Below are 15168 nucleotides of genomic sequence, written 5' to 3' on the forward strand. Positions count from 1 at the left end.
TTATAAAAAATAACTAAGAAATTTATAGAAAAGTTTCTTATAAAAAATTAATTTTGATTAAGTCTCCTAAATTATAAAACAATTTTAATGGACTATTATTATTCTTTATCCATAGAAGATCAAATTTTTTTAAGCTATAAGCTTTCATCAGCAAGCTGATTTTTCAATTGTAGCAACAGTTATTGTCTTGTTTTAGTTTTGTTGTGGTTCTTCTTTGTTGCTTATGTCTTGGCCAATCTTTGCATGTGCATTTTTGGGCCTTTAATTTTTTTTTAGCTTTGGGCCAAAGAGAATAGTTTAACTTTTTTTCGTTGGACTTTGTTTGTAATTTTTTTTTTATGTTTTTCATTTGATCTTTTATTAAAAAAATTATTTTAACTAGTTGTTAGGTAGTTATCAAATCACCATTACTTACAACAATACAAATAAGTAATTAAAAATATTAATTTTTAAATAATATCTTATTAAAATATTAATACTTTAATATTATTTAAGATGTACTCCATCCGTTAAAAAATATAAGGTATTTTTAACTGAATCTTACCCCAATAAAGTAGTTACCTACTTTCAAACTAACCCTATCTTTTCATATTTACCTCTATTAAACATCTTATAATAAATATAAAGTCATTCATTAATAGGAGCACTTTCAAAAAAGACAATAATTACACGTCAAAAGACTAAAAATGCCTTGCATTTTTAAACATTCAACTTCTTAAAAAATGCCTAACATTTTTGAATGGAGGGAGTACTTTTTAATCTATTAATTTTATATAAGATTTTATTTTGATAATGTTACACCACTCTTAATTTATCACTTAGACTAAAAAATTAGTACTTTAAACACATATATAATGGGTTTGATGTACTATTATCTTCAACAAATAGTTCGATGATTAATGCGAGTGAAGTATATGGTTGCTTGGTGGTTAAATGTTATTAATCAAAATAGCAATTCTCTATTCTTAATAATAGGGCCTGGAGACTTCTTGGTTCATCATGCTATTGCTCTAGGTTTACATACAACTACATTGATATTAGTAAAAGGTGCTATGGATGCACATGGTTCTAAGTTAATTCTGGATAAAAAAAGATTTTGATTATAGTTTTCCTTGTGATGGTTTAGGATGAAGTAGTGTAACATCCCTGTTTATAATCACATGATTTGTTAAGATTAATAATGATAATTAAGTAATTTAATGTGGTGTGTAGTTAGAGGAGAATAATAGGTATCTTTAGTTACAATTTTAGGTATAATTTAGGTCCAAAGTGAAATTGGATCACTTGGGGACCAAAACAAGGAGAAAAACAAGCTAAACAGCCTCTATGCCACATGTTGTGATGCATGTGCTGTGCGCTATATTGCATGGGGCTATTAGGTGAGAACTTCTTTCTCTATACCACATGCTGCGGCACGTGGTGATAAGCGCTGCGGCACACGGTGCGAATTCTACAGAGTTTAGACACAAACTGATGCAAAAAACAAAAAGGAAAGGAAAGGGAAATGGAAGAGCTTACATTTTCTCTATTAAGGAATGACTTAGATGAGAATTTGAGAAGGTTTGAAGCTCTAAATTATTCAAGGTAAAATTTCTAAATCCTTTTTCTCCTTTCCTCTTTCATTTTCTAAGGATTTAAGTTAGGGTTTAAATGAGGATGGTGATTTCAATTTATATGGGGTATAAGTCCGAATCCGTTGACTTAAAAGGAGTTAATGTGAGTTGTTTAGAGTATTTAAACCTAGTATAAATGATTTTGGTGGTTGTTAGATGATGGGCTCCACTAATGTTCGAAAACGGACATTAAATTTGTTATTATTATGGTTGTTGAGGTATTAATGGTAATGTGACTGTTCAATGAAGTTATATGATATTATAGATAGATAATGATCCAATGGATAGGTTCCAACTCATGTAGAGTAAACATTGAGAAATTTAAAAGTAGAGGATAAAGGGTTTAATGCTTGAGTTGATAATGTTGATGAAATTTAATTTGATTGATTGTAATTTTTTGACTCTTAGTTATCTATTTGGCTTGAGAATTCAAGCTTGAAAGCTCTTGTACTGAGGGGTAAACCTTTAACCTCTCAAAGGTTTGAGGTAATTGAAGGAACCCTACTTTGGGTAGTTATATGTTAATTGATTATTAAATGTGAATTGTAAATGTTACATATATGATATTGATTTTTAATGTGAAACCATATATTAGTTTAATGAATGTATAAAAATTTGAATGTGCATAATGCTATTTTTGACTTGAAATGCAAAATGTGAAGTCAAGAGGGTTTTCGAACTATGAACATGCTTATGCTTTTGAAAAATGAATGTGATGTTGTGTAGAGGTAATTATGTATTAATGAGAAGTGAATTTTGAGATAAGTGAGAATAATGTTAAGAAAATGATGAGAATATATACTTGGATAACGCATGGTCGTGAGCCCAACGCGATTGTTGTGATAATGAGTAAATGAAAGTGAAAATATGAAAATGAGCGAGTATTGATTATGGCATGATGAGTAGTGAGAGTTGCCTAGGGATTGGGAGTAGAGGAAAAAACTCTTATGGTATTTAGGCTGCCGTTCGATGCACGAGGGTATAGCCTTGTCTCACAGTTTATCGAGGGACTATCCTATAGTTTGTCAAGGGATTAGAACCTAGTTATTTTTACCGGTTCAATGAGAAGAATAGCCTAGGGTGTGAGATACCTTAGAGATTCGAGAATAGGGGAAGCCATAGTTTGAGAGTGAGTCATGTGATTTTTGGTCTGGTCACATCTCACGATTTATGAGTTTAGGTAGTCCAGTTACATGGACGAAACCCTATTTAGTGCTTTAGCCCACATTTTCAGTCTGAGAAAATAATGAGGATATAAGGTTGGTTGATCATTGTCTAAGTAAATATATGACGTGTCACATGAGTTAAGTTGTGGCAAGCCACGTGAATAATGAGTCATGGTCACACATCTGAGAATATGGTGACAACTTACCTAATATATGTGAGATAAAGAAGTTATTAAATGATAAATGAGAAGCTATGATATGTGTGAGCATGTTTTACTTTCTTGGTTTATAATTGATATATAATTGTATAGGGTAGGTTTAACCTTAGTTACTAAGTGGCTAGACTCACCCCTTTCATTTAACACTTTTCAGGCTCTAGCTCTAGTGCTAAGAGGCAGAAGGCTCAAGAGGCTAGGAATTAGCATATTTCTTTTTGTACACCACTAGCTTAATTTATTTTGTGAGTAGTTATGTTTGCCAATTTTAGATTGCATGCTATCTCACTTGCATTATTTGTTGATAAAGATGTTTGATTTGTATTTTGAGCCCTGAGTATTTATGTATGTTGAGATATATATATATATATATATATGTTTATAGGGCCAAAATATTAGTGTAAGTATAGAAATGATGATTTAAACATGTTTAGATTGAATTGGAGGCAAAGTAATGACAATTTACCTTCCCCTCTATTTTCGGTAAAATGGGGTTGATGAGTGAATTTTTATTATACTATTGTTTTAGTATTTGTGACATGTTGTACTAGTAGCCTTAGGTCTAATGGTCATGGTCCAGATGTTAGAAAAAGCTTTTGGTACTTGTTGAGGGTTTTGGACACCTATTTTGTGTGAAAGTTGTGAAAAGTGATTTAAATATGTTTGGGTGTCCAACTTCCTGGTGTGATTTGTTTTGAAAGTGAAATTCATGCTATTAGTTAGTTTATGTTAATAGATTTTTGTAGACACCTGTATTACATCAATTGGATGTCAGACGGAAAATTAGGGCCGTCAAAAGTTCCTCAATTCTACTATTAAATGACAGCATAATTTGCTGAATTTTCGTGCAACCCACCACAATGCATGGCGCTTGAGCCGCGGTGTATGGCATAGAGAGCAACACGCTGCTGCACATCGTGCACGAGCCGTAGCACATTGCCCTATATTACAACACATATTTTGTTTTTCAACTATTTTTAAATTTTTTTACTTCTCTGAGATATCTTCGTGCTTCCGAAGCTTGTTTTTACTTTGATATAAAGGATTTTCATTAATTTAAACTCATCGTTATTTAAAAAACTTGGGATCCCTTGAATTTGAATCAAAGCTTGGTAATCACCTTTTTGAGTTAAATCTTTGATTACCATGTACTATATTGGTTAATTGTGTTTAGTGGAGTGAGATTTTATAGGTGGCACATGTGATATTTTGGCATGGGATGCATTTTAGTTGGTAGCTTTCTGGATGTTAAATACTATTGGATGTGTTACTTTTTATTGGGCATTGGAAGCACATTGCATTATGGCAAGGTAATGTTTCACAGTTTAATAAATCTTCTACCTATTTGATGGGATGGTTAAGAGATTATCTATGGTTAAACTCTTCACAACTTATCAATAGATATAGCCCTTTTGGTATGAATAGTTTATTAGTCTGGGCATGGATGTTCTTAGTTGGACATCTTGTTTAGGTTGATTTATGTTCTTAATCTCCTAGTGTGGATATTGGCATGAATTGATTGAAACCTTAGCATGGGTTCATAAACACACACCTTTGGAGAGATAAACTAATGGCTCTTTCCATTGTGTAAGCAACATTGGTTAGATTAGCTCACTTTTCTATAGGTTATATATTTACTTCCGCATATTTTTTGATTGCTTCAACATCAGGTAAATTTGGTTAATTTTTTATTGTATCTGTGAACTACTTGGCTGGGCCTTCTTTGTTCCCATGAATTTTGGATAAAAGTGATTTATTTAATCTAAAAAAAAATACTTGTTATTGAAACAAGATCAAGCATGAGAATGTCATTTCTTATTACTCTTTTTTTTTTGAGGTAAAGTATCCAAGAGAAAAAAGAAAAAAAAGAATGAAACTAAGAATTCTTGCACAATGCATTTTTATGTAATAGCTTAAGTAGTTGTGTCATCTATTTTAATTATCTTTAATTATGTTATATAGAGCCTACCTGCTCTAAGGGAAAAAAAAAAGAATAAAAACAAAAGAAAGAAAGAGAAAGACCCTATTCCAATCATAATGAAATATTTTTTCAAAAAGGTTAAAACTAAGATGCAAAAAAAAAAAAAAATGACCGTTCAAGTATTTAAAATCTATAATTTTGCTTTGTGAATGTATAAATATATTATTTTTTGTATGCCTATTTGAATTAGGTTGATTAATCAAAATGTATTTGAAAAAAAAATATTGAATTCTTAAGAAAATTAAGATGATAGTATATACCAAATTGAAAATGAGTATCATTATTATTACTGATCAATAAAAATATTTAGGCTCTATAAAAAAGGAGGAAATGCAAGCTTTTAATTTTTTATAGGAAAAAAACTCATTTATACGTATTATTTTACAAGGAAAAAAACGGAATAAAACTCAGGATGGATTGAGTTTCAAGTATTCAATTTTATCAATAAGATCTGAAAATTTACCCACATTTAAAATTGTATAGAAAAGACTATTTATCTCATACGAGTTTTTGCAAAATTTTGGGAAAATGAAAACAGTTCCTACGTTATTTTTTTTTTAAAATGAAATACGTTATAAAAAGTCAATCAATTGGATATTTCGGGGCCACAAACTAATTTAACTTGAGAGTCGTATTTTTTTGCTATGCTGCTGATATTTATTTGCTCTGTTATTCAGCCAAATTCGTATATTTTTTTATGTTTTATGGATAATTATATATATATATATATATAGGTATGTGTGTATATACTTATATTATTTGCCGTGGAGGCGAAGTTGGAGAAGGCTCTGGACTCTGGAGAATTGACACATCCAAGCCTTCTACGAGGGTATAGGGGACGCGACCGAGGCAAAGGGTAACGTTGGCGATATACAATGGCGGACGACGACTACAATGACATGGATATGGGGTTCTCTCTCTTCATCTTTTACTACAACCAAACATATAGATAGCTAGGGTTTCTCTTTTTCCCCGTTCAATAGTGAAAACTTTCTAGACATTAAGCAACTTATAATACGTTATTTGTGTTGAACTTACTATCTAATGCTAACCTTGAGATGTTATTTTTTGGGTTTGCAAAGATTTTGAAACTATTTTCGACTCTCCTCCGATTGGGGTTACATGTGTAGTGTAATAACTATATACCCTATGGTTATGAAAATTCACATATGCCTTTGCAATTACAGCTTTACAAGTTTTAGAGCCATGTTTTGTAGTCTTTCATTATTGAACGTATCTCATTGAAAGTGAATGCTGATGCAGATATGAAGATGAACCACCGGAGCCTGAGATTGAAGTAGGGGACTTTGTTTCCTTTACCTTTATCTCTCCCACGAATCTGATAGAACTTATCATTGAGTAATTATCTATTGAATTCAATGGTTTATTGGATGGTGGGCAGGAAGGTGCAGAGGAAGATGTGGAAAACAATAACAATGATGACATACCTGGAGACACTGTTGAAACTGAGGATAGGGAAGAACAAGAACCTATAGAAAGGCCTAGGAAGACATCCAAATATATGACAAAATATGAACGTGCGCGGATATTGGGTACCCGTGCTCTGCAAATCAGGTTCTTTTTTGAACTTTGCTAAAGCAAGGTTCTGTTGATAGTGTCTTTGTGATTGTATATATAATGTTTGGCACTTGCTTGACCAGTATGAATGCACCTGTCATGGTGGAGTTGGAGGGGGAGACTGACCCTTTGGAGGTAATACTCTTCTTCTATCTCTAATAAATTAGTACTTTTGTGCATTTATATGTTATACAAGCACTCTTCTTTCAATGTTAATGCATTTCAGCATACCTTGAATATTCAATGTTAGTGTTCGCCCATCATTTTTCATTCAGTTCTTGATATCAAGGTAGATTAGATATCATGTTCCCCTCAACTGGGCGGAGTAGTTTGACATGTGTGCTTCTGATGTGGGGGGCTAAATTTAGTTATTCATATATGTGGTCTGCTTGTTTTGTATCTTGCAGTAAATTGAATGAACATATATTGAAAGGGTGGGATTTTCTTTCATAGTTCCTCTACATTTCTTTCTAAGTATTGCAAAAAATAATGTGGGAGGATCAGTTTTCCTCACTCACAGATTTAGTTTTACATTCTGTCTTGGTTAACAGTTTTCCCGGCTCATACTGTGTATTCTTTAGTGATTAGTAAAAGTTTGATGACCGCTGATCAGCTCCCACTTGCTTTATAAAGAATAGGATGGGGTCTTCTGTCTTTGAATGTCAAACTTCAGATTCTGAAGTAGTTTGCTATTCACTTTGATAAGTTCTGTTACTTGCTATTTCAATTTGCTATTATACGATGTTGCATGAATCCTTGTTCTTTGTTTATGATAGAATTATCTAGTTAACCCTGGAATAAGGAATCATAGTCCCTTGGATGAGCAGTGTAACATATTAATTCGTGAATTCTTGTTTTCTCCACTGAATGTTTAGGTTTCTTTAGTTTGATTGAATAATATATCTTGCAGTCCACTCTGGCCCGATAAAATGTACCATACTGGTTTTTGAATTGTGAAAGTTTATGAGAACCTGGTCTAGTACGCCCCTCAGTTCTAAGGATTGGTTTTGGAATTTAATACTCCCTCTGGTCCAAAAGATAAGCATCTTTTCACAATAATCTGCATACCAGTAAAAACCCTTCTCATGAAAACATAGATTGTTTTCTCTTTGCCCTTAGTTCTAATTTATGATGAGTGTGAAGGTCATAAATTTACTGACGCAATAGGTTAATAAATACAAGGATAAAATGGGAAAGAAAATTTTTACAAAAGCTAAGTTGCTTATATTTTGGAGCAAGATTGGCTGGAAGAGAATGCTTATATTATGGACTAGAGGGAGTAAATTGCTACTATCTAAACTGAACTGTTTGATTCTTCTTTTTTTTTTTTATACCCAGCGAATATAAAATATTCTATGTTAGTTTTCAATGTTGAAAATTCATGTGAACCTTGTCTGGTACACCCTTCAGTTTTAAGGATTGACTCTGGAATTCAAGAACTTGTTATTGCATCAAGCTAAACTGTAGTTTGATTCCACCTCATCCGGAAGGCCATTTATATTAGACATTTCTTATGATTCTTACATTTTTCATCAATATTTTATTTGGGGTAAATCGGTTGCATGTTAATATTCCTGTAATTCTTCTATTTTTATTTTATTTTTATCTGCTTTATCCCCTGGGCAATAGCTTCTTTTCATTTCAAAATCCACTAAAGATCAAACATCTGGAATTTTCTCCCAACCATCCAGATTGCTATGAAGGAGCTTCGAGAGCGGAAGATTCCATTTACCATCCGCCGCTACTTGCCTGATGGAAGGTAGATCATATGCAATATAGAAGTTATGGCCTTCGTCGGTCTGAGAGAAGGAAGAAAAGAGTTTTAGAGCCTGTTTGATTATTTGCTTTTGGAACAATATTTTTTTTTTTTGGTTTGAAAAGCAAAAAAATTTAAAAAGCTTGTTGGAAAATGTGTTTTCTGTTACTGTTTTGAAAAATAAAAAATTTAAAAATTGATCTCAAAAGCTAAAAAACTAGAACAGCTTATAGATATTTTGTTACTTTTTGTTTTTCTACAAACTAGAGAAAAGCCAAAATATTAAGTTTTCATTAATGACAATTATATTAATAAAATAAATTATTTGCTCACCTTTTATTTAATCAATTTAGATGTTTGGCAAAATAATGATTCAACTATTTTTTTTTTTTTCATTTTTTGCTTCCAAAACTTTGTTCTGCAGGACTGCTTTACAAAACTGCCTTAAGAACAAAACTGTCTTGAGAACATAAAAACGAAACAGAATCAAACAAGCCATAGAGCTTTTCCTTTTTTCCAATCTCATGGTTTTTGTTGTTTGTGAATTGTCAGCTATGAAGATTGGGGAGTTGATGAACTGATTGTGGAAGACTCCTGGAAGAAGCAAGTGGGTGGTGACTGATTTGCTTTGAGCTGACAAAACGTGGCGTGTTAACGAGTAAAGCAAACTATGAAGAGAGACATTAAAAAATATATCTTTCATGTGATCTCATCATCTTGGATCTTTGTGTCTTGATGTCAAACTATGACCCTACTAAAAGCTTTGCTTATTGCGCTGTTCTAATCAATCATTGGCTGTCTGTATATCATTGTTATGTAAGCTTCCCATTTTAGCATCCACTAGTCCATGAGGTTTGATAAATGAATCAAATCATGAATAGCGCGACTTGTTAGAGTTTTTGATATCATATCTATATATCGGTGTAAATTTTGTCGGGCTTTGTGTTGAATTTGCCATTGCATGTAAGATTCAGCTTGCTCTACTTCCATTGACTGAACTAATGAATCCGTCAATTGAGTTGGGTGCGTTAACCATTTAGTCATGGGTGCTTGGTGGGAATTCTCATACATGGTGAATAATTAAATTTCAAGTGAAATGAAATTTTTATGATTAATTAATGCAGTTTAGGAGAACTCAATGGAATGATGTTAATTCAAATTCTGGATTTTCAGGTCGAGAGAGATTAAGAATTCTAACTATTTTTTGGATTCATGAATCAAGTTCAATTTAGTGAGATCTTTGATTCACCTTTTATTTTTTTGGAATTTAGTGAGTGGTTGAAGTATATTCACTTAATATGTGTCTCAATAACAATTATTAGATTTTAATTATTTCTTGAAAATTATTAAAGATATATTTCCTTTTAAAAATTTAAAATATTTTTTTATCTTAAAGTATGAGATACTTTTAAGAAAGATTTAAGGTCATAAAATATAAGATATGTAATAAAAATACAGTTTTAGTAATGATATTTTTTTTAACAATATCATTTTCAAATATTCTCTTTTCAATATCATTTCTTCAATGGAGTATTAGATGAAGGTTATTTTTAAAATTTCTTTATTTTTAAAATTTTATATTTTTGTCTTGAAAAAGTAAGGTTATAAAATGTATTTAATGAGTTTTATTAGTATGTAAAATTTTGTTTTAAACTATCTTATAATTTGAAACGGAAGGAGCAATTCTTATAATCAAAACATTCATTATGTAAGTCATTTTTAAAAAAATTTGAGATTTAGTATTTTTTGAATATTATATAAGAAAATTTCTATTAGTTATTCAATTAAATTGTATGATTGTTATTGTCATGTGAGACACTTATTGCGTAATTAGACTTATGACATTCATTGAATTCAAATCCACCTACTCTCATACAATTCATAGGTGCAACAAGTAATTGACATTTCATGATCAAGGATGTAATACTCTTTGTAGTTGCAGTCCTTATATATATTGTATCAACAATTGAAATCCTTACATGTTGTATCTTTATATGTATTATATCAACAATTGAAATCTTTATATATTGTATCAACAATTGAAAGATGGTCAAAAGAAAAAATATTTATATGACATTCCTATACCTATGAATTCCATTGGACTTAGAAGTGATACATTCGAAGAATCTTGAGTCCTCCAATATCAATAGTTTGATTGTTTCACTTTTGTATCTTTTAAAAGGAAAAAAATCACTGAAAGCTATTTCCTATATATGAAAGAGAGTACTTGGGTTTTTTCAATAACTAAAAAGTGTGTCATGCCTGAATCTAATTGGGGTTTGTGGTGGTGGAAGAAATAGATAGGAGAAAAAGGATTCTAATTGTAAGATATTTAATAAAATCATCATTGGAATTAAGATATCATTCAAAAAGGAAGATATTAAATATGTAAAATTTCTTTTTATATATTATATGGATGATCTGATCCTCAAGGACCATGATTGGGAATTATTTGATTGTCTTTCTTTGAGGAAAGAGGTGAAGCATAATCAACTTAAATTTGTGACAGTTATTTGAAGTCCTAATGAAAGACTGAATTTATTATGTCAAGTTTACTTTTTGTGAAAAAGTACATTAAAGTGAAAGGCTTCTTAAGACAATAGTGAGCTAGGTCAACTATTCAATCAAATGATATTGAGCATGTTTTTCAACTCTTCTTGAAAAACAATAAGGCTGTTTCTTTGCAAAGTTGTGCATAATTTCACAAGTGGCAATTCCTCCAAGACCTCTTTGCTAGTTGTAGAAAAAATCCAGATGAATCAGATTTTCTAAGGAATATCTTAAGAGAAAATTAGATTTGGTCAGATAGCGCTTGGTTGTTAACATGGACTTTGATCATTAACCAAAATGGAATGGCAGTTGGGATAAGCACCTACCTTTGGTAGAATTCTCTTACAACAATAGTTTCCATGTGAGCATCTAAATGGCTCCATATGAGGCCTTGTACGATAAGAAGTGCATATCACCTCTTTGTTGGATTGAATTGAGTAAGAAAAGCGTAATGGGTCTTGATTTGGTCAATCAAACCACTAAGGAGATTTAGACTATCGTTAGAAGTTGTTGACTACTCAGAGTCAATAGAAGATCTATGTGGACAAGAGGAGGAGACCGTTAGAGTTTATAGTAAATGACCATGTGTTCCTAAAGTTCACACCCATGAATGGAATTAGGAGGTCTATTAGTGAAAAAAAGTTGATTCCCAAGTTCATTTGGCCATTCAAAATTCTTAAGAGAATTGGGCCTTTGGCCTATTAGATTGCCTTGCCTCCTCATTTGTTGGGTGTGCATGATGTATTCTACGTGTCTCAATTGAAAAAGTACCATCTCGACCCATCACATGTGATTGAGCTCGAGAATGTGGAGTTATGTAAAAATTTGACATATCGAGTTGAGCTGGAGAAGATTGTTGATGTTAAGGAGAAACAATTGAGAAATAAGATAATTCAGCTTGTGAAGGTCATTTGAAAAGGGATGACTATTGGTGATGCTACATGAGAAATTGAGGAGAAGATGAGGCAACAATACCCTTACTTGTTCTCTTGATGTATGGTTTTACTGGCTCTGAAAAAGTATTCAAATTTTAAGGACAAAATTCTTAAGAGGAGGGAAGAGTTGTAACATCTTAAATTTTAATCCTCGAATTAACTAAGCTTAATTATGTTAACCAAGTAAATTGACATGGTGTGTGGTTAGGAAGGTTTAATGATTAATTTTGATTGTGTTTTAGCCTAAATTGTGGGTTCAGTTGGAAGCTGGGCCACTTGGGCACCAAAAGGAGAAGAAAATAAGGAAAGAGTGTTTCTATGCCACATGTCGTGACATGAAGTGCATCCATCCCAGCACACAAAAACAACTAATGTGAGAAGGAGACCTCTCTGTGCCATATGTCGCAAAACGTTCAACATTAGTTGCGGAGCATGGCCATTTTCTATAGATTAAAAGTTGCGAACTAAAGCAAAAAAGAAGAGAATTAGTGTAATAACCTTGAAAAAATAAATAAATAATTAGTAATAGGAACATATATAGTAATTTGTTTAGAACATATTTTATTTATGTCTGGGAATAACTATGGTAATAGGAAGTGTTGGTAGAGTGGAAGCATGGATGTTAGTGATTCTTAAGGTCTTTGGTTCGAATCCCCTGATGCAAATAAGTGGGATTTTATTTTTCTTATCTCTTGTGAAATCACCAAAATACCCTCCCTCACCAGATTTTAGAGCCGGTAATTCGGGCGGGTCGGGCTTATTCGGGTCGGGCCGGGCTCAATTCAAGTCAGGCTTATTCAGATTGGGCTTAAAGCATTCTACCCCTTCTAAAAAGCCTATATAGCCAAGCTTAACCCTAACACCTTCGAGCTTTGGGCTTATTTGAGTTGGCCTAAATACTTGAAACTTTTTAAAAATATTTTTTTTTATTTTTTGAACCAATTTTAATTTTTAATAATTCTATTAAGTGTAAAATATTATCTTAATTTTAAAAGAATAAAATAAAAAATAACTTATTAACTTTGTATTTAAGTAGCTCTGTTATTATTTTGTTGTATTATGTATAATTTATTCATGAATGTTTCCTTTATTTGTAAATTAATGTCTTAATTATTTAAATATTGCTCTTATCATAGTCATATATAAATATTTTATATATTTTAATTAAATTATATTATTTTAATTATGATTAAGCTGATCTCAATTCAATCACAGTTAAACTACTAACTTAAAATCATTATCTCGATTAGTTCAAATTTTTAATAACTTTTAGGTAAATTATACTTTTCATTTTTATGAATATAAAAAAAATTGCCATCACTATATTATATAAAAAATTATTTAATTATGAGTAAAATATTATTTTTTTAAAATTATTTTTCTTTAACTTTTTATATTGTTTAACTCTTACATAAAATGGATTCTTACTTTACTTTACTCTTAATTTTTAACCAAATCTAGCATGGACAATAACCAAGTAATTATTCAAGAATATTATTTTGTTTATTATGTTTATCTAGTAGTAGAGTTGAAATTTGTACATGCCTAAATTTTATTTTTAAAATTAATTATCTTAATTTATAAAAAATATAAATTATTTTTTATATGCAAATGATTTATAGGACTCAAAATTTTTTTAAAAAATTGGGTCTTAAAATATTAAAATCAATATTAAAATATATTTTAAATATTATTTTGAGATATTTTATTGATTAAAAATAATAAAAATATGAAATATAACTATTTTTAGTTTTTTTTAAAAAATAACTACATTAAAACACTTATATATATAGTATTTTGGTATAAAATGATATAAAAATTAAAAAATTAATTAATATTTATCATATTATATATATTTTTTTAAAATTTATTTATTTATTTGGGTATTCGGGCCACCCGAATAGGCTCGAACAATAAAAAAATAATATTTTTTTGGGGCTTGGCCCTAAATTTTTTGAGCGGGTTTGGGCTAGCCTGTCGAGCTCGGCCCAAATTATCGACTCTACCATATTTGTTTTCTCTCTCTTATCCCTTATTTCAGTTTCAGTGGTGCAGAGTAAAGGGAGAAAATTCTAGAACTTGGGTGTGCAGTTCTAAACTCCATCTCATCTGCATATTTGTCTCTTCCTTCTCATTTCCAGCAGTTGTCGGTGGTGGGAATGCCATAATCCTCCACTGCTAGCTACAACATTGTGAGTCCTTGGTCCTTATTTCACCATTGGTCTCTATTTTTTTCCTTCACTGTTGGTGCTGTCATATCTTCTTCTACCACCATTATTCTTTTCATTTGTGCATGGGGAGCAAAGGAAGAGCTGGTGTGGTGCTGTGGGAGGACTGACTCATGGGTTAGAGACTAAATTATTACTGTTTTCTTCTTCCCTTGTTCAGTTGTAAGTTTCATTTTTCTTCTTCCTTGTGTATGCACCATCAGCTATTTGAGGTGAGGAGTTTTGAACTCTTTCATTTGCTAGTTTTATTGTGCATGTGAGTGGGTAAAAGAATGGAGTTGAATGTTGAAAAATCTGTCTTCTTTGTGGCTGTACATTATCAAATATATATAGGTGTAAAAGAGGAAGAAGTTTGATCTAAATGGAATTTTGTGGCTATATAGAGAAGGAAAAGAAGAGAGAAAAAGAAGGAAATGAGGTGATGTGGAATTATAGAATTCTAATGTGTGTTTGCTGCTGTCCATGCTGTTTTAGAGAAGAGAAAATTTTAAATTTTAAGCTGAAATTCTGATTTAGTGTTGTTATATGAGGTGTGGAAGATGATGATTTAATTTCCTTAAGTTAAGATTGATTTGTCCAATAAAGAGAAGGAACTTAGGAAGCTGAATGTTCACTATTTATACTAGAGAATTGTGGAAAATGGAATCAAAGATAAATAAGCTTGGCTTGAGTTTGAATAACTAATGAATGAAAGGTGTTTGACATAATGCCCTATCAGAAGAAGCTTTACATGATTTTTCATTTTTGGAAATTTCATTAGTCCTTGTGAGAAGTATGTTAGTATAGAAGTTATTGATTTGAAAATTAACTTGTAAATTTGTAAAAGAATTTGATAATGAGTTTGCATGTAGCTATTTAAATACTTGGAACTTATATGGGTATTAGTGGATTTTGGATATTTTAATTGAACGGTTGGAATCAGTGCACCTAAGGTTTTGGTGTAAAGCCAAGAGCAAATTCTACTTCAAGTAAGTAGATTGTTTTGATTAAAACAAATTGGTAGAGACTAGTGAAATGAATGATAATACTTGAGCTAACTAAAACATGAATTTTAGTTTTGAAATTCTAGATGATGGTGGTTGATTTGGAATTGTGTTAAAAAAATTGAAAATCTATTAAAATTTCAATTATTATATCTTTATAGGT

General features: G+C 31.1%; 1 protein-coding gene and 1 pseudogene across 1 annotated transcript; both read left to right on the forward strand.

Annotated features, from left to right (window-relative positions):
* Window positions 1-1052: 1052 nt before the first annotated feature.
* On the forward strand, window positions 1053-4678 carry LOC129320013 (photosystem I P700 chlorophyll a apoprotein A2-like; annotated as a pseudogene).
* A 1048-nt stretch (window positions 4679-5726) lies between these two features.
* Window positions 5727-9259, forward strand: LOC129320476 (DNA-directed RNA polymerases II, IV and V subunit 6A-like). Its single transcript, XM_054965949.1, has 6 exons — window positions 5727-5885; window positions 6239-6272; window positions 6378-6550; window positions 6637-6688; window positions 8245-8312; window positions 8862-9259. Exons 1-6 carry the CDS (start codon window positions 5851-5853, stop codon window positions 8929-8931), a joined length of 432 nt encoding a protein of 143 aa, XP_054821924.1. The 5' UTR covers window positions 5727-5850; the 3' UTR covers window positions 8932-9259.
* The last annotated feature ends 5909 nt before the right edge of the window (window positions 9260-15168 follow it).

Source organism: Prosopis cineraria, unplaced genomic scaffold (assembly GCF_029017545.1).
Source record: "Prosopis cineraria cultivar Desert tree isolate PC_DT_omini unplaced genomic scaffold, ASM2901754v1 PC9, whole genome shotgun sequence".
Classification (NCBI taxonomy): Eukaryota; Viridiplantae; Streptophyta; class Magnoliopsida; order Fabales; family Fabaceae; genus Prosopis; species Prosopis cineraria.